We start from the raw sequence: 18477 nt of genomic DNA on the forward strand, positions 1-18477 counted from the left end.
AGGACCCGTACTACACATTTTCTGACATAAAGCTTAAGGGTACTCAACATTTCTGGGTTCACAACAAGACTCTGAGCTTGTTCTTTGAGTGAAAAACCTCCATAAAGTGAAATAGCTCAGTTCAAACACACCACAGTGAAATGAGTAAAACCAGGACCACTATAGCAGGTTTTTATTTGGTTCATAAAGCACATCGGGGCGTGTGTAAAGGTCTCACAGCCCCGCAGAAGGCAGAGTTAAATAAGTAAATGGCTTTCGATGAATCATGTGACATGAAGATTAAGATTTAAGAACAGTTCTTAAAAACAAACTTTTTCAAGGCAACATTTCTCCTCTCCGAGTCCGACCCCCCGTACCCCCTCCTTTAGTCGCTCTTCTTCTCCTCGAACATGATGTTGGCCGTGGCTCTCTTGGCTGTGGACACACACACACACACACACATGTAAAAATCAGGGAACTGTTATCTCTTTCTCCCCCATCTCACACATTTCCTCCCGAGTGTATTTCCAGTAAACTCTCTCTCACCCTCATCTTTGAACTTGTCGGCCGCGTCTGACGCCTTGTCCTTCAGGTTCTTCACGACGTCGTCGATCTTGGCCTCGTTCTTCAGGAAAAATGGTCGAATGATGCGGGTATAAATCTGCACGGATCCGTTAGAGGGGGTGGGAGCCATGCACCACACCAGGAAGACGCACTGGGAGAGAGGAGGAGGAGGAAGAGGAGGAGGAAGCAGACGTCACGTTAAAGTCTTGTTCTCAAAGTCGCTTTATTTTTCGTTTCATTTATTATGTTGGCAGCTCATTCCTTAAAACAGAAGCCTCAGATTGCTGGAAATAAAGGGAAATATGAAGGGTCTATTCCAAGCTTGTAAGTTATCTTACCTTTCCGATATAGTAGAACGGGAACCAGGAGAGGAAGATGTCCGCGAAGAACTCGGCCACGCTGAAGAGTCCGTACACCACCCAGTAAGTGAGCCACTTGGTGTCATCGTCTTTGGTGGCGCTTTCAATCGCCTTGATGCTGGAGGGAAAAACAACATGGAGGATAAATAGTGAATGAATCAGCAACAGGACCTCGACTCCCAGCGGCTCAGGAGGAAAACACAGGATTATCCAAGACCTCCATCACCCCAGCAACAGACTGGACCAAAACCACCAGCCTCAGAGACAGTTTCATCCCACAGACCGTGAGATTATTAAACACCAGAGCTCTGTCAAGTGCCTCCAGCGGTCATCTGTATTTCAGATAAGACGTACATTATTAATCCCAAACTGGGATTTTGTTTGCGTTGCACATAAACACAAATTAAAAAGTGGAGTGCAACGAGTGGAATATTACATTTAATTACATAAAATAAAATGAATATGCACATGTTTATAGACTATGTTTATTTTATTGGTATTTAATGGCACATTTTGCACCTTTTTCACTTCTATTCTGTTATTTCTTTCACAATTTTCACTGTTTATTTGTTTAAGGTCCTTTATATATTCATGTTGCATTGTTGGAGGAGCCTGCCATAACTGTACTTTAGCTCCTGTGCACATTGAATCTTGAACTACACCATAGCAGCTAAAGGACTCCGTTGATAAGAGACTTCACAACCATGGACCCCACCCATCTAAAGGTCTACACACCATGCTGCTGACACACCTCCGCAACGCTGACAGGACGTATAGTTATCAGTAGCTTTTACAGGATGTCTCTCTTTTTGTTACGTTCACTTTAGAGAATGTTCCAGTGATAGAATGTGTTGTACATCCTTTAAACTTCCAGCTGTACATTCTCAGTGTCCTACTCACACAGTATCGAGTGGTGAAGGAGTCCTCACACCCCCACTTCCTGTTACCTCACCTCAAAAACATGCACAAATAAGATCTGTGGTTTACGCACGGTGGAGATTTTTTTCAATGTTTTGTTCTTTGGAATAAGATAAGCCAGTAAATACCCCACTGGTGAACGTCTGAAGCTTCTGTGTGGCAGAAAAACTAACAAGAGGCTAAATGAGACTACTGAATGTCAGCAGGGCCAACATTAGCCGCCTTTAGCTTAGCAGTGGTGACCTGAGGTCATGTGACCGTACTGTAGTTCCTTTATAGCCCAACATTAGCCGCCTTTAGCTTAGCAGTGGTGACCTGAGGTCATGTGACCGTACTGTAGTTCCTTTATAGCCCAACATTAGCCTCCTTTAGCTTAGCGGCGATGACGTGAAGTCACGTGACCGTGCTGTAGTTCCTTTATAGCCCAACATTAGCCTCCTTTAGCTTAGCGGCGATGACGTGAAGTCATGTGACCGTGCTGTAGTTCCTTTATAGCCCAACATTAGCCTCCTTTAGCTTAGCGGCGATGACGTGAAGTCATGTGACCGTGCTGTAGTTCCTTTATAGCCTCTCGATAGCTTTTTATTTCAGGAGATTGTAGTTAAGATTCAAGAATCACAAAGCGGTGTACTATGTGGAGATTATCCTGCCGAAAATCTCATTGATTTTTGTCGAGGGAGCTCTTGTGATGCCAACTTCCGGGTTGGCCTACATAAATAGGTCATCACTGAACCTCTCTATTACCCCCCCACCCCTCCTTAAACTCTCCCCGTGGTTACTACATGTTCCTCTGATCGTGAGCACAGCCTGCAGCCCACTGACAGCTAACATGATACCCTCCCCCCTGTTGTGAATGTGTGTGATATAAATAAATGATACACGTTTCCATGAGTGTGTAAACACAGAATGCCTGCTTACAGTAAACAAAAACCAAACAACGCCTGCTCTCAGTCCACTGAGAACATTCAGCTGAAACAATCAGGTCAGTCCTGCAGAACACAAACTGCAGGCATTAGCTCACAATGCAGCCACGCAAAGAACATTACACTGCTGGTGTCCCACAAATAAATCCCAGCAGCCACTAATATTAGACATGGCAGACATTCATAATATGTATTTATATCCACAGTTGAAATTGAATAGTTAATGCCACAGTTTTTTGAGCGATGATGTATTTTTCTTCAAGCTATTCTTCATATGTTTCTCTCTGGGTGACAAATTCTAACTGTGTTGGAGTGTTTTACTTATTCTTAACAATTAAGTGTGGATATTATATAACCTCCAACAATATCTGTAAATAATGCTGATAACCTTTTAGAGGTCAGCTTTCATTTGACATTTAAACGTCTCTTTCTGTCGGTCAGTGTAAAAACAGCTCAATTCAAGCTAAGAAAGAATTGCAAAACAATAAACCTGAACATGTCAGGATGGTGTTTGTTATTTACACCAATAAATATCACAGTTTTGATGAGGCAGATATCTAAAGGGCTTTTTGAATAGCGCTTGTATTGTTGCACATTAGGGATACAGAGATGCACCTGAAGGCATAGAAAGTAGAGACCTGAGAAGTGTTTCTAATACTTGTGTTTATGAAGTTACTAGGGCTGCATGATTTGACAATCACATATTTTTCCTTTAGATATTCAATCTGACTTTTGCAGTAGTCTAAATTGCGATCCGTACACCATTTACATTAAGTGTGCATCCTTAAAGGGTTCAGTAACAGTGAGTATTACACTGCAGATCAACAGGAACTACCGAGACAGCTGAGCATTAAAGTCTTGCTTTTCAGAAAGAGAGTTTAAGTCAAACAAAACCAGTGTCACTTTGAGATGTCTTCCATACGCACTCTGCAGAGAGAGACTATAGGTTTGTTTCCCTGCAGGGAGCAATAACACAGAACACATTAAAGCCTGATTTTCCACTATTATCGTCCCTAAAGAACATAGGGTAAGATAATCTGAATGTGGGTCTTTTTTAAAGGTAGTAGGAGATAATAAGTACAGTAACTCCGTCAGATACTTTCCCTTCTCTGATGCTCTCACATCCCGGCTGTAACCTTCATTAAACATGTTATGAATCCAGATTTCATTACTGAGACGAAAAGGCCGAACTAGTTTCTGCTGTCAAAAGCTGCTTCTGCTGTATCCTGTCACGTGACTCAATGATCACACATTATAGTGTTTGCTTCATATCTCGTTTCCACATTTGTGTTTCTACATCAAGGTTACCCGGGGAACCACCACACAACCTTACTGTGAGTCTGCCGAGTGTGTGTGTGTGTGTGTGTGTGTGTGTGTGTGTGTGTGTGTGTATGTAGTAACAGAGGGCAGGGCTTGAGGACCAATCATGTGCAAACAGGACTGAGATTATAAGAGGGACCAGATCAAGGCTGACTGAGGTTTTATTTCATGTCGTACAACTAAATGTTAACATCTCTTCAGCACGTGTTAACCACTGACCTTAAAACAACCGACCGACGGAACAGGAAGTGGTAAAATGCTGACTAATTTCTGGGTATTAGGACTCATTACTCTGGTCTGATGACAAGTGAGCTCAGCAGCCTTGTGATTCCCTCCGCAGACCCTCGGGCAGATTCCTCCTCTGATGGAGACATTAGCTGAACACAGACTCCAGAGTGCATCTTGAAGAGGCCAACATTAATACACACCAGACTAAGTCGGGTTGACAAGCTGTCAATCAAGTCCTAATGGACAAAACCCACTAAGAAGAGATGGCGGCTCGGCTCTCTCTTTACTCTCTGAGGTCTCAGCCTTTTTTACCGTTTGGCTCGCCTTGCTTTTTTTGGTGTAGATGCTTTTTAAACATGAACCCTGGGATGCACAACCACGGTATACACATGTTTGTTTTAATGACACGCTAAACTATCAGAATATGTAGGCTGCAGGGTTGTCACATGGATGTACAGATAGTTATGAGACCATCAATCCAAAAGAAAAACAAGACGAACTCACACTTATGACATTAAATATTAAAAATAAATATCTCAAAGCAACAAAATCGATATGTATTTAAAGGTTATTTTTTTAATTTAGCACCTAAAAGAAATCTGGAAATGTACTACCTTTACCTGTGCATTTAATTATCTAGTGGTTTTTGTTTCTGTATTTTCTTTGCCGCTGTTTCTGTTTTTAATTACAGTTTTGATGTATTTGATTATATTTTAAACTGCATAAACATTAGCCTGTGAAATGATATTGTACAGGAGTATAATGACAATAAAGCTCTTAAGATCACTTGTTTTTTATTTATATGTATGGTATGTTTGTATGTAACTTCTGTCATGATGTTTGTTTTTGTTTTTATCATTTCTTGTTTTATTTTGAAAGGGTCTCCCTCTTTGTGTCTGGGTTTTACTTCCTGTCTCTTACTTTTAATTGTCTTATTGTGTTCACCTTCCCTCTCCAGCTCTGTGTTGTCTTCCCCGATAGCCTCCTGCTCCTGACAACTTCCCACCTAGATTAAATGTCAGAGATAAAACCACATTCATTGGAAGGTTTTTCAAACTAAAAGAGCCTAGACTGGGTGGCTTGCTTCGGTTGCCTAGGAGACAATCTGTCAATCAAGTGGTTTTATAGTGCATACCCACAGTGAAGATTAATTACTGAACTCTTTTAACTTTATTTATAACTTGGTATGCATTCAACCAAACTCCAGATCTTCATTCTAATGTATTTCTCCAAAATATTTATGACATGTATAATTAATGTCTGAAACTGAGACGGGAATGAGGAAGGAAGCCGAGTGACTCATCTGCTTTCAACATGACTGAAAATGTCACTTTCTGCAGCTCCTATCAACACGTTTAGCTCCTCAAATACGTTATGTTTTATATGTGTGATCACATAATGCAGGTATCATTAGCAGCACCCAATCCTGCTCCGTCTATATCCGTCATGGTCTGCCTCCTCCCGGCACAAAGAGGCGTCCAAGAGGAAAAAGGACTCCGACTGTCGGGGCAACATGTGATACTCTGTTGACGGCACGGAGCCCCGCTGACTCAGATCAAACATCCTCGTAACCGTTTTATAAATGACCCACTTTGAAGTGAAGGAGGAGCTTTGTCCGTCTGATTATGTGTGGATGCAATGGAGCAGAAAATCCTCCAAGGAGTCAGTCTGCATTCACTGGGAAGATGATCAGCTAAAATGTCAAGCAGTGCTCATCTAAGGGAGGACATATTGCACAGTGTGCCAGGAATACAGTACTTTACACACATGTAGGACAACAATACTGCCTCTACTACCCAGAATAAGCAATATATTTATGATACTAAAAACTAGAATTATGTGGCTTGAATTAAATCCATCAGGAGTGCAATAGGAGGACGTAATTAGGACACAAAAAAGGTCATTTTATTCCCCTAAATTGTGGATTACTAGCAGATTACAGTGTTAGTAAAACCCTAGTGTGTGAGAGCTTAATGTGTGTGTTAAACTAAAGCAGAGCATTTTCTGTCAGCTCAGATTTTATTTCTGCTTTTTTAAACTGTAGTCTGTGCTCGTGTGTTTCAGCGTTGGTGTACGGGCTGAATCTGCTTAATTAAAGACGGGTTTTACTATAAATACAACCATTTTTCCTCCCAAATATCTTGGTGTCTTCTTTTCTCAGGTCACAGTGTCACAGGTGCCGATTCTGAGGTTCCTACTCTACATTTCTGAGGTGATTCTTTTACTTTTTACTCCACTACATTTATTTTACAGAATTATTGACTAGCTATTTTGCAGGTGTGGATTCATAACACAGAATATAAAGCAACCAATAATTAATGATGTATTAATATATTGTGCATTAATTACCTTTATATGAAAACCCTACATGGCTATGAATGTCCCAATATTTTATATAATGTCTCATTACCTAATGTGTTGCTATAGGACTATGCTATTTCAATTGCTGCTCTTTTTTTTAGCCATGATACACTTATTTATATTTATTTTTACGCTTATACCAGAGTGTAGGAATACTCTGTCACAGTGAAAGTATTCTAAATGTTCCTCCAGTGAAAGTAGAAAGTACTCTCCTCTAAATGTACTTAAAGCAGTAAAAGTAGTCATTGTCTGATTGGTCCATTTCAGAATAATATCTCTGATATGTTTTATAATGATTGATCATTAAAGTGTTCTCAGAGCTGGTAAAGGTGCAGCTAGTTTGAATGGCTTTGTATACTGCAGGGTAGCTGCTGGATTTACTGCAGGTGAACTGAAGTCTGATTTAAGGGATTATATTTACCATCATTCATCCAAATCTGCCTAGCAACTAAAGGTATTAAATAAATGTAGTGGAATAAAAGTACAACATGTACCTCTGAATTGGTTACTTAACATCACTGAGCAATTGCAACGGTGTGTGTGTGTGTGTGTGTGTGTGTGTGTGTGTGTGTGTGTGTGTGTGTGTATTGGGTGGGGTGCTGCAGGCCCCTCCTTGATACAGCTGCTCTTAAACACTTACGAAATGTATGCAGGATAAAGGAAGCCGATGAGGTTACACAGCAGGGAGGCTCCGTACCCGATCACCAGGTACACTGCGATGATCACGGTGATAGCTGGGGAATATTAACACATGTCACACACCCCATACTGAGAGAGGAAGACTGGAGGTAGAGGAAGCTGAGTGTGATGCGTTTTTTCCACTCACCCACAGCGATGTACGTCCTGCTGACTCCGGTTTTGGCCTCTATCTTTGACAGGGTGTCTGTCATGAGGTTCTTCTCGTGGAGGAACTTCTCGAACCGGTCCTTGAGCCCCTGCGCCATGGCTTCCTTTTATTTTCAGCGATGCTGTTTATGAGGAGAAGAGGATCAAACTGCGACAGCCTGCAGACCACACTCCGCTTCAGAGGCGTCACCGCACACCGGATGTACTGCCTCAAGCTGCGGCCTTCAAAATAAAAGTCTCAAACTGTCTTTGTCTTTGTCCCACACCTAGCAAAAATACTCAGTCATTTGATGGTTAGTGTATTAGTGCCAGTGGCGAATCAGAATGATCATCAGTATTCCTTTATTAGTCCCGCAGGGGGGATATTTACATCGTTACAGAAAATATATAATAATGATAAGACAAAATAAAAACAGTATTTAGTAAAGTGGCATGCACACATATTAAAACCTTCAAATCAATTAAGAAATTAAACTTTCCAAGTATAAAAAGATAGCTAGCAGCAGTTAGAAGTATTGAAGTAGCTTCAGGATGACTGGATTAAATACTATAACTACTACAAGTATTGCACAGTGTTATATTACCGATGTTGGGTAGTGCAAAACTAATAAGTAGCCAGCTGTGTAATTTCTAACAGAGTTTGATTGCACAACAGATGTGTTATGTCTGTATTCTGATGCTTCAGTTGAGTAAAAGTATCACTACATTATTGACAAAACACTTAGTCCTGCATTCAAATCTTCTTAATCAAGCAAAAGTACAAAAGTATTATCAGCAAAATATATCAAAGTATAAAAATAAAAGTAATCATTGTGCAGAAAAACGGCCTTCATGTGTGTTTATAATTATGTGGCATTTCTAGACAATTAGATATGACTAGATATTGTTGCATTAGGTAGCATTTTACTGTTGTAGACAAATAAATCAATTACACGAGATCTTTGGAGGGTTCTAGTGGACATCCGCTCCAATCAGCGGTGTCATTGTTCCCTGGTTCTCTGCTGGCCTGCTTATAAACGTTCTGCTTTTCCTTCAAACCAAAATCTATTTCTTTTAACACTTGAGGTAAAACATATGTTAGGGGTAGGCCACATTTTGTTTCATTTCAGTACATCATCCCCTGGTTTGTTAGCTTAGTCAAAGACAGACTCATTTGCATAGATTTGAGATCTTTTTCTCGTTATGCAAATGAAAAACCCCTCTAACGCACTGACACACACACACACACACACACACACACACACACACACACACACACACACACACACACACACACACACACACACACACACACACACACACACACACACACGACTGCTTTCCTGCTCTCCGTAGGAAATAAACTGAAACTTGTGAAACTACCTCCATTGCAGGATCTGCTCATCATGTTCCTTTCACTTCCTTTTCCCAGATATTTTAATCACATTGTGCATTCTCCCTTTAGTTTGTCCGCAGTTGAAAACTCTGAAACTTTCATGCAATCATGTATGGTAAGCTTCACCTTTAAGCACAACTTAAGTGGCGGCGTATTGGTCAAGGAGACATGTGTCAACCAACCCTGCAGCCTTTTTGCAGCCATATGAGGGTTACACAACTCTGACTCTAATACACCACAGAAGACATCTTTAAACAATCAAATCCAAAAGATTTATTGCAAGATTTTAAAAAAACCTGGCTAAGAGGCAACAAAAGCAGCAGTGCCCCCACCAGAGGCCTTCTGCTGCTTTAAAGCACTTCCTTCTCTTTGTTTCAGAAATACAGAACACCTGTGCAGAGCTGCTGGACACGGAAGAAGGGCAGCACAGGGAACATAGAGCGCCATATAAATGGTAGTTGATGTGAATAGATGCTTTGAATGTCCTCTAGGTATAAACAGTGTTTTGAATTTGGTTTGTACATGCTTGAAATATTTTTAAGAGACTGTTGAAATATAGATGTTACATATATAATAATAGGACATTTTCTGTGCTCTCACACATGTAATAGAGCCTGTCGTTCCTAAAGTATGCACAGGAAACAGTTGCCTAGAGATCCAAAAATGCAAAATTGAGCACCCATATCTCTGATCTTTTCTAAAAAAAAAGTGTGAACGATGTTTCTGGCTCAAGAACTTCAAAAGCAATCTGATTTAGGGTGTGGAAATTCAGCTGGAAACAACAAGTAAACACCAAAAATAAATAAATTGATAGCTAGCAAAATTATTACCGTTAATTATCCCCTTAAAACCTAAGTGAATCCACCCCCTTTAAACAGCACGTGTTCCCCATTCTGGAAATCCCCTCCCCATGAGTGTGTGTGTGTGTGTGTGTGTGTGTGTGTGTGTGTGTGTGTGTGTGTGTGTGTGTGTGTGTGTGTGTGTGTGTGTGTGTGTGTGTGTGTGTGTGTGTGTGTGTGTGTGTGTGTGTGTGTGTGTGTGTTTACTGTGAAGGCAGGTGGAAGTACACGTGTTCCTCACATCAATACGAACGGTGGCTAGCTTGATGCAGCTCGAGCTCAGCAATTACAGACCGTCAGAGGGAATTTACCCTGACTCATGTCTTACAGGCGTTGCATTCTCCTCCACACAGTGTTGCTCACTCCTGCAATCAAACCCATCAGGTACTGGGTTACTAGACAACCTTATGGTCAGGTGAGGGGTTGATAGATTTACTGAGGGACTGACCGCCTCCTTTAAAGCAGTATCTCCTGGGAGGCTCGGATGAGGGCACACATGGTAAGGCTGATGTTCTGCAGCCGCACCCTTCCTTGCTTTGATGACATTGCATAATGCAACAGCGGGCAAACAATGCAATCATTGCCCACATCCTGCAGTGTGCTGTGAGCCATATGCTTCACTCACAAATACCTTAGATAGTTTGGGTTGTGTAATGATGTCCGTTTGGTAATCCATGGTGATTTTAGTAATTGCTCAATACCTAATAGGTACTGGTGTATGTAATGTGTTTCTATGTGTAGTGGAACAGGATGATGTCTGGGGTTGATTCCATCATATTTTAAATATACATCCGGTATCATTGGTATCTATGACAGTTATTAGGGAATGTATTTGGAAGCATCACAGTTAGGGATCAGTCATAACTGATGGTCTGTTTAACCACCGAAAGCATGTTAAATATAAAATAGGTATCATTGGAAACACACGCGCTTTAAAGTTGGCCTTCCTCCCCGGATCAGCGACGGAGCGAGCTGGTGTGAATGAAGACATGACACGGTTTGATTATTTTCATGGCAGTTGAATCCTAAAGAACAAAGAAACACACCCTACTCCACACACACCTGCAGGAGGGGGCAGGACACTGTATGAACGTAGTGCACACTTCATCCTACTGACACACACACACACACACACACACACACACACACACACACACACACACACACACACACACACACACACACACACACACACACACACACACACACACAGCTTCATTAGAGGCCACCTTCTTTGTATATTTCTGTGTAACTGAAGCTGCTAACGAGGCATCCATCAGTCCTGAATGCACTTCCCCTTTTGTGCTTCCACTGTGGGCTGAACTGCAGCACAAAGCAGAGGTAGTTGTGTGGTTTATTGCCAGGATTACAGTAAGGTGCATGAGAAATACCACAGTGAAGTGACTGTAGGAAAAACGACACGTACTACGTAACCAGATTTGTTTCAGGACACAGTGAACTTTTCCTCTATAATCTGTCTATAAAACTGTTGAAACACATATATTTATTTAATGGCTTTATAACAACAAATTAGTAATCATCCTAATACTGATTTAACACGTGGAGTGATGAGGTTTGGTGTGATACAGAACAGAAGTCGAGTGAAGTGTTTTATTTGACATTTAATATAAAACAAAAGTATAAAATCCCTAAAGTTTAATACAATAACAGCTCACGTAGTTGTGGTGCTTCATGGCTGCTTAAAGTGGAGCCTTATTACCTGCGGATTAATAATTAGATCATTAGCAAAACACATCGTGACACAGGAAGATTAGTCAAATTCTAAAACTGTTTATTTGTTAGGTTTTTTTGAATTGGTATTAACAAAATAAGCAAATTAGGGATTTTTAAATCTGCTACTGCAAGACAATTTGGGTGCATCCCATAGCCTGGAGATCAGCATTCTGGGTCGTGGGGGCTGGACAGGGTCTCTCTGTATATGCGGGCTCGTTGGCTCCGTTAGAGGTGAGCCTGCCGCCGGCACAGCCCCGTCCGGCTCAGCAGCATCCGGATGTCTCTGTGGAACGCCTTCGTCAGGATGGCATAAAAAAACGGGTGCGCACAAGAGTTGAGAGGGTAGAAAAGCACCAGCAGCACCTGAGAAGAAAACCATCCATCAGCGTTTATTTAAACAAATAATTGGGATTAAAGCTCAAGAAGGAGGCCACACCTTGGAATCTGTGATGGTCATCAAGGGTTGGTGGAGTGCTGCAGACAAGCCGTAGAAGCAGATGGGAGCCAGACACAGGAAGTTGGTGAAAATCAGGACCGCCATGCGCTTGGCCATGGTCGTATCGCATCTGCTGGACTGGTGCTGGGGGTTGTGCACCATGCAGTAGATGTGGAGGTAACACAAACACACCACCACGAAAGCCACGACGTTAACCATGAGCAGCGAGACCACGTAGGCCCGGGCCGCAGTGGTCTCGGTGTCCATGGGCAAACAGATGCTCACCTTCTGGAAACTGCTCACTCCGACCACCGGCAGCAGTGCTAGGATCAGACACAGCAACCAGCCGATTAGCATTAGCACGGCCGCATGGCGTAGCCTCATCTTCCTGTCGGGCCTCATGGCGGAAAAGATTGCATGCCAGCGCTGCAGGCTGATGAGCGTTAATGTGTACACTGACAGCTCACTGGCAAACACCGATAAAGTTCCTGCTAGATTGCAGCCACTTCCTGTTTGCCAGGCGATTGCATAGTGGTAGTAATGGGAGCGGGTGTAGAGGTCCACAGACGCAATGAGCAGTAAGTATATCCCCATGCAAAAGTCTGCAAACGCCAGGTGACCCATGAGGAAGCGGGTGACAGACAACTTCTGCCGGCTGGTCAGCAGGATGAACATCACCAGGAGGTTAGCGCAAATGGCTAACAGGCTGACCACCCAGACCAAGACCCGCAGGAAGCCTTGGCTCATCACATCCTCACAGGGGTTCAGGGCGTCAGGCAGGGGGGTACACAACAGTCCATGACTATCTGTACGCAGTTCATCACACAGGGCAAAGTCAAACCCTTCGCTGAGATGCTCTGTGGGTAACTCCACGTAAAACAAACCCTCATTTTGAGCCTGTTCCGTCGGGCACGTGGGGCTGTCGTAGTAGTGGTCTTGATTCCTGCTGCTGCCGGCGGCTGGAGGAGCAGAGCCGTGCTTGAGATGTTGGTAGACTTTGTGTCCCGGGTTCCTCTGAGAGAGAGCTGCAGAGGAGTGCTGCAGCTTCTCCAGAGCAGTCCGCGTCAGATTGCAAAAAACTGCCTCAGAGTGTCTTGAAGGATATGGATAAATAATCAGAGCAGGAACATGTTTTAAGATGCATGCAGATGTTTAAGTATGTTATTCTACACCAGAAAGTCTGTCCCAAATTCCATGAACTTTTTTAATGATGCATATCCTCTTTGCACATATCGGTATTGTTACACTACATAATCTGACAGAATAATGACCTATACATGCAACCTGGTACACATTCAACGTCAAAGGACAAACCTAATTATATATTAATGATTGTCAATCATTGTTTGAAATCATACAACATCTATATTTAAAAAATGGGGCCATAAACAGCAAATATGGCCTAAAAATGCAGAAAAAAGTAGGGGGAAAAACGACCTAAAATGATGATAATCCCATAATCCACAAATAAATATCCAAACATTATTGGTGTTATAAGGTTTGTATGTTGGCCTGGAGGTGTGTTATGTTTCCTGGGATATGCTAATGTGCATTCCCAGGGTGAAAAGAGGACCTTGAGATTGTAAAGGGACTCACAGAAACAAATACTAACACTGCACAGACGTCCTGAGAGGTGGGGGGTTTGGTATGTGAAGGACAACAAGTTGGGAACATATTTCCCCCAGCACTTTAAATTCTGCTACTTACCCTCTCCATCTCTTCAACATTTTGAGACCACAACAATGGCTGGGGAAGGTCAATTCAGCACTCTGTAAATGCAGGAAGGCTCTGAAGGGCGGAGGAACTTTGAGGGCCCACGTGTTTTTAGCCTGGAGCTTTTCAATGGTCTCCATCCCTATTGAAGGCAGAGAGCTAACCTTGGTTTCTGAAAGGTCTCTAGAAAGATAAAGAGTTCAGATTATTCTTCAGGCTGTTCCTGTAGATCATCCTGTAGATGCAAAATAAAGATATCACTCACAGGTGCGTCGGGCCGTGAATGACGCCATAAAAAGCGAACTCGTCTATTCGTTCCAGATCCACATTCCTGTGAAGATACCTGAAGGATGGAGGACAGGGAAACATCAGAGGCTGTTGGTATCATTCATGTAAATCGAGATGACCTTGGTGCATTGGTGGATGATAAGGACTCCAGTTTTAAACAGATGAAATGTTTTTCAGAAAATGTCTTATTTTGTTGCTCGCCTCTCCTCTCCTCCAGTGTCATCACTCCCTGCCCTTGATTGAACCCCACCTGCGTAACCATCCTTACTTAGAGTCTCACCCGTGCCCCGTTATCATCCCTCTCCCTGGGTATTTATTCTTCCACGTGTACCTGACCCAGCTTCGTTTCCTGACCCGGTTCCTGCCTGATCCTGATGTCTTTTGGTACCCTTCCTGATTGATCTACCGTGTACCGAAGTAAAGACCTTTCCTTGAAACTAAAACGGTCCCTGAGTCGTGCTGTTGAGTCCTCTACCTGTGGTCACTCTGTCGTTACAGCTCTAACATGGAGATAGATTAACTCAGATGATGATGTGAAATGGCAAGAGGGGTAGGGACCTTTTCCTCTTTCATTTTGTATTATCCTTTAAATCATTTGCACATATACGTCCGTCTGTGAGGGCAACTACAAAACAATAAAAATGTGGTCACAAAAAACAGAATGGCGGATAGATCAGGGACTTTGGACACATTTTGATCCGTACACAACATCCCACATGATCATTAAACTAAATATGTTAACACCATAGTAATTAAACCTGCCACTAAGCAAAGAGTCTGTTATAAGTCAAAATATCTTACACTTCGTCCAGTCTGCTCCCATTGAAGGCATAGCGCTGGATCTCTTTCAGACCGTTGCTATTCAGCATGCTAACGAAAAGAAGAGGCGGGAAAAGAGCATTTTATCCCTCCATTTATCAATCATTCAATCAAGTGGAATACTTGCAGATACTTTGTGTTGATTAGGAATGAATGCTTGAGTCTGGATACACTGAACAACATGAACCCTGTGAAATGACGGCTCAGCTGACGGTGAGTTTCATTTGAAGCTCTAGAGATGGACCTTATGCAAACCTATGAGTGAGTCGTCCCTCTCCCTTCTTGCCATTTTATTTATTATACCTTCAATGTATTTGAGTTCATCTGGATTCCTATAACCCATCCTCAGCACTTACCGACCTGGTTTTTGTCATTTCTTGAACTTTACCGTGTCGAATGACATTTCGTTTTTCAGTATTTATTTATTATTCATTTATTTTTGGTGATGTGGATTGTTTGATTAATGATCTCTTACCGTTTTGCCTTTTTATAAGTTCCTGGTTTTATTTCGCATGTTTTAATTATTCCGCATGATTGTTTTTATACTTTTATAATTTTGTCCATTATCAAATATAGATTACCACCAATCCCAGGTCTTTAAAATGATTCCCATAGGACGGTTCCCTGGTACATACCTCCCTCCAGAGCGGGAGAGAAGGAGATATGTAGTTTGCATTTTATAAATCATTCAATCCTTTATACCTGAGAGCCAGTGCAACACTTTTAAATATAATTAAGTGCCTTGATTTGCCAAACTGGTTCACACAATGCTGATTATACCCAGTGTTCGAACTATGCCGAGATTTTCGGGGGGTCCCATTTTTCTCTCGGGGGGGGCGCTTGCTCTTGCGCTTGACTTGACTGATATTTTAGAGACCCCCCAACATTTCCCAAATCATGTTTTCGGGGGATCTCGTGTCAGTTTCAGGGGGTCTCGGATCCCCCGAGTCCCCCCGTAGTTCGGACACTGATTATACCTATACCCCACCAGTCTAAGTAGATAGAGCTCTACAGAACTGGAGCCCTTTAGCACTGAGTCTATGGATGCTAATGTTAGCCACACTAGCATGCTTGGCTTGGAGATTCGACAGATGAGGTTTTTTTTGTCAAGTTGACACTAATAATTATCATATTACATTCTTTATAATGTGTCTCAGATAACGTTTACATCACCTTTTGGACAGTGACTAAACTAAAAGTCTATGTGGTTAGCCTCCAGACTGACATGGTTAACGCAAAACGCTCAATTTGACCCAGCAATGATCTGAAATGGACTTAAATTATGTTCAAAAGCGCAAAAATGTTCAAAATCAATGCACGTGCGTTATTAACAGTTCTGGAAATGATTTCAGTCGTACTTACATGGTCAGAGTATTCTCAGATATCCCAGTGAAGGAATTAGGAGGGATCACCTGTATGAAGACATTCTCCACGATCTCCCTGTCAGAAACACATGAACATTAACCAGTTTCATAAATTTAGGCGACAAATGAAGACTTTATTTCAATGCTACGTACAAGATAAAGTCATCCTGGCTCGACTGGATATATTGCAGCCCAGGAAAGGAGGTGAGGCCCGTGTTGCTGATCCCACTGGGAGGAGACACACCTCAGTCAGCAGAAAATAAAGAACATTTACATTGTTTTCTTGAGAAATGATCACGTGCTTTGATACACGAGAATATAAATGAGCAAAGGAAATGAATACTCACAGGTACTTTAAATTAGGCAGGTCTTTGAACGCCTCTTGGTCTATGTAGGACAGTGTTTTGATACCAGTCAGTTGTCTATTGGACATCAAAAAACACACTTTACATCACATAGATTTCATATTTGATGTTCTGTTTCATAATTAACAATATGCTTTCTTTTTCTGGTTGAAAATCGCTCATAATAGTTAGATTTCCATGTAGTTTCGTCACTAAATACGATAACTACTGTGACATGTGCAGCCTTTTCTGTGCTGATTTGTGTGTTTTGAGATGAAGGCTACATACATGTGGGTGACCCTGGACAGGTTGTGGAAGGAATGCCTCTCCAGATACTTTATAGTATCATCGTCTGAGATGTATCTGAAGAAAACCCACAAACAAAATACAATAAATACACAATTTAGAGATTAATACTACTCCAATGTTGCTCCTAAGGGGATTTAAAAGAGCCAATTTCTGTCATATCTTCTGACTCTTGAACAAAGTTGAATTATGATCCAGGCCTGCAATACTGTCTGCCTTTCTCTACAGTCTGACTCAATAATTATGGGGCCTATGAGAATGAATATGGAGTTCATAATGGCGACATTTTTGGTATCAAAGGCGTGGATTAAACAAGATAAAATTCTACACTTAATGAGGGGGTAAACATCAATTTGTCAACACGGTTCTACAGTTTGTACCTGAATCCAACTCGTTAGATCAAACCTTAAGGTAAGAGAAAACCATCGTTACAATAATGAATAGTTCATATTATTGTATTTACAGGTTAGAAAGACAGTTAACAACCAAAATAGAAAAACTCTAGGCACACACAATTCTTTTTTTTTAATTAAGGACCTGCACACAGTGCTGGAGCAGAAAACACTTGAGTCTGAAGAGGCTGAGTGTGCTGTGGCAACATCCTGCCTGCTCTCTGGGCCTAAGAACGAGGTGATCGTGTTTAAATGCTGGTTTGTTCAAATCTATCTATCTATCTATCTATCTATCTATCTATCTATCTATCTATCTATCTATCTATCTATCTATCTATCTATCTATCTATCTATCTATCTATCTATCTATCTATCTATCTATCTATCTATCTATCCATCCATCCATCCATCCATCCATCTATCTATCTATCTATCTATCAATCTATCTATCCATCTATCCATCTATCTATCCATCTATCTATCTATCTATCAATCTATCTATCAATCTATCCATCCATACATCCATACATCCATCCATCTATCCATCTATCTATCCATCCATCCATCCATCCATACATCCATCCATCCATCCATCTATCCATCTATCTATCCATCTATCCATCCATCCATCCATACATCCATCCATCCATCCATCTATCCATCTATCCATCCATCCATCCATCCATACATCCATACATCCATCTATCTATCCATCTATCCATCCATCCATCCATACATCCATACATCCATACATCCATACATCTATCCATCTATCTATCCATCCATCCATCCATACATCTATCCATCCATCTATCTATTAAGTTTGAACAATAAGTGGTAACTCTTACAAAAGACAGAGACTCTTACATGTGAGAAATGTTGGCCAAGGCGGAGAATGCATTTTGAGGAATAGAGGAGAGCTTAGTCCCCACCAACCACCTGAAACACAATTAAACAGTGTTGGGAAATGTCCAGTCTCAACACAACAAAAAGTCACGAGCATGTGAGTACGTACACCTCCTGTGTGCTGGAATGGAAAACCGGGAGGACCTCAGCTCCAAAGCACGACACGCTGTAGATGTCCCAGTCACACTGGCAACGAGTCGGACAAAGCTCCAGAAGAAGAGAGACCTCGACGGTGCAGACAAGGAGAAAAAGTAAATTCAAATCCGGCTTCATTGTATGAGATGGGGATTCAGTGATGGAGACTCCGAGGTCACGGTGCACAGTGAGAAGTGAAAACTGATTTCAACATGAGCTGCAATGTGCACCAGCAACCACCAGGTGGCACACATGAGCAGTAACCCTAACAGCAGCTCTGAGGGGAAGGGAAAGCTCTTCTTTTCTGCTCCTCAGACAGTAAACCTAC

General features: G+C 41.8%; 2 protein-coding genes across 2 annotated transcripts; both read right to left on the bottom strand.

The window, feature by feature from the left end:
- Positions 1 to 157: 157 nt before the first annotated feature.
- Positions 158 to 7725, bottom strand: reep5 (receptor accessory protein 5). The gene is made up of 5 exons (XM_063889917.1): positions 7479 to 7725; positions 7293 to 7386; positions 882 to 1020; positions 526 to 694; positions 158 to 414 (listed from the first exon to the last, which is right to left on the bottom strand). The coding sequence occupies exons 1-5, from the start codon at positions 7594 to 7596 to the stop codon at positions 365 to 367; spliced, it is 570 nt and encodes a 189-aa protein (XP_063745987.1). The 5' UTR covers positions 7597 to 7725; the 3' UTR covers positions 158 to 364.
- Positions 7726 to 11367: 3642 nt separating this feature from the next.
- Positions 11368 to 18287, bottom strand: LOC134868636 (thyrotropin receptor-like). The gene is made up of 11 exons (XM_063889909.1): positions 18124 to 18287; positions 17976 to 18047; positions 16699 to 16773; positions 16414 to 16488; positions 16220 to 16294; positions 16065 to 16142; positions 14685 to 14753; positions 13861 to 13938; positions 13590 to 13778; positions 11883 to 12975; positions 11368 to 11809 (listed from the first exon to the last, which is right to left on the bottom strand). Exons 1-11 carry the CDS (start codon positions 18285 to 18287, stop codon positions 11672 to 11674), a joined length of 2106 nt encoding a protein of 701 aa, XP_063745979.1. The 3' UTR covers positions 11368 to 11671.
- Between the last annotated feature and the right edge of the window lie 190 nt (positions 18288 to 18477).

This window comes from Eleginops maclovinus, chromosome 8 (genome assembly GCF_036324505.1).
Source record: "Eleginops maclovinus isolate JMC-PN-2008 ecotype Puerto Natales chromosome 8, JC_Emac_rtc_rv5, whole genome shotgun sequence".
In the NCBI taxonomy this organism is placed as follows: Eukaryota; Metazoa; Chordata; class Actinopteri; order Perciformes; family Eleginopidae; genus Eleginops; species Eleginops maclovinus.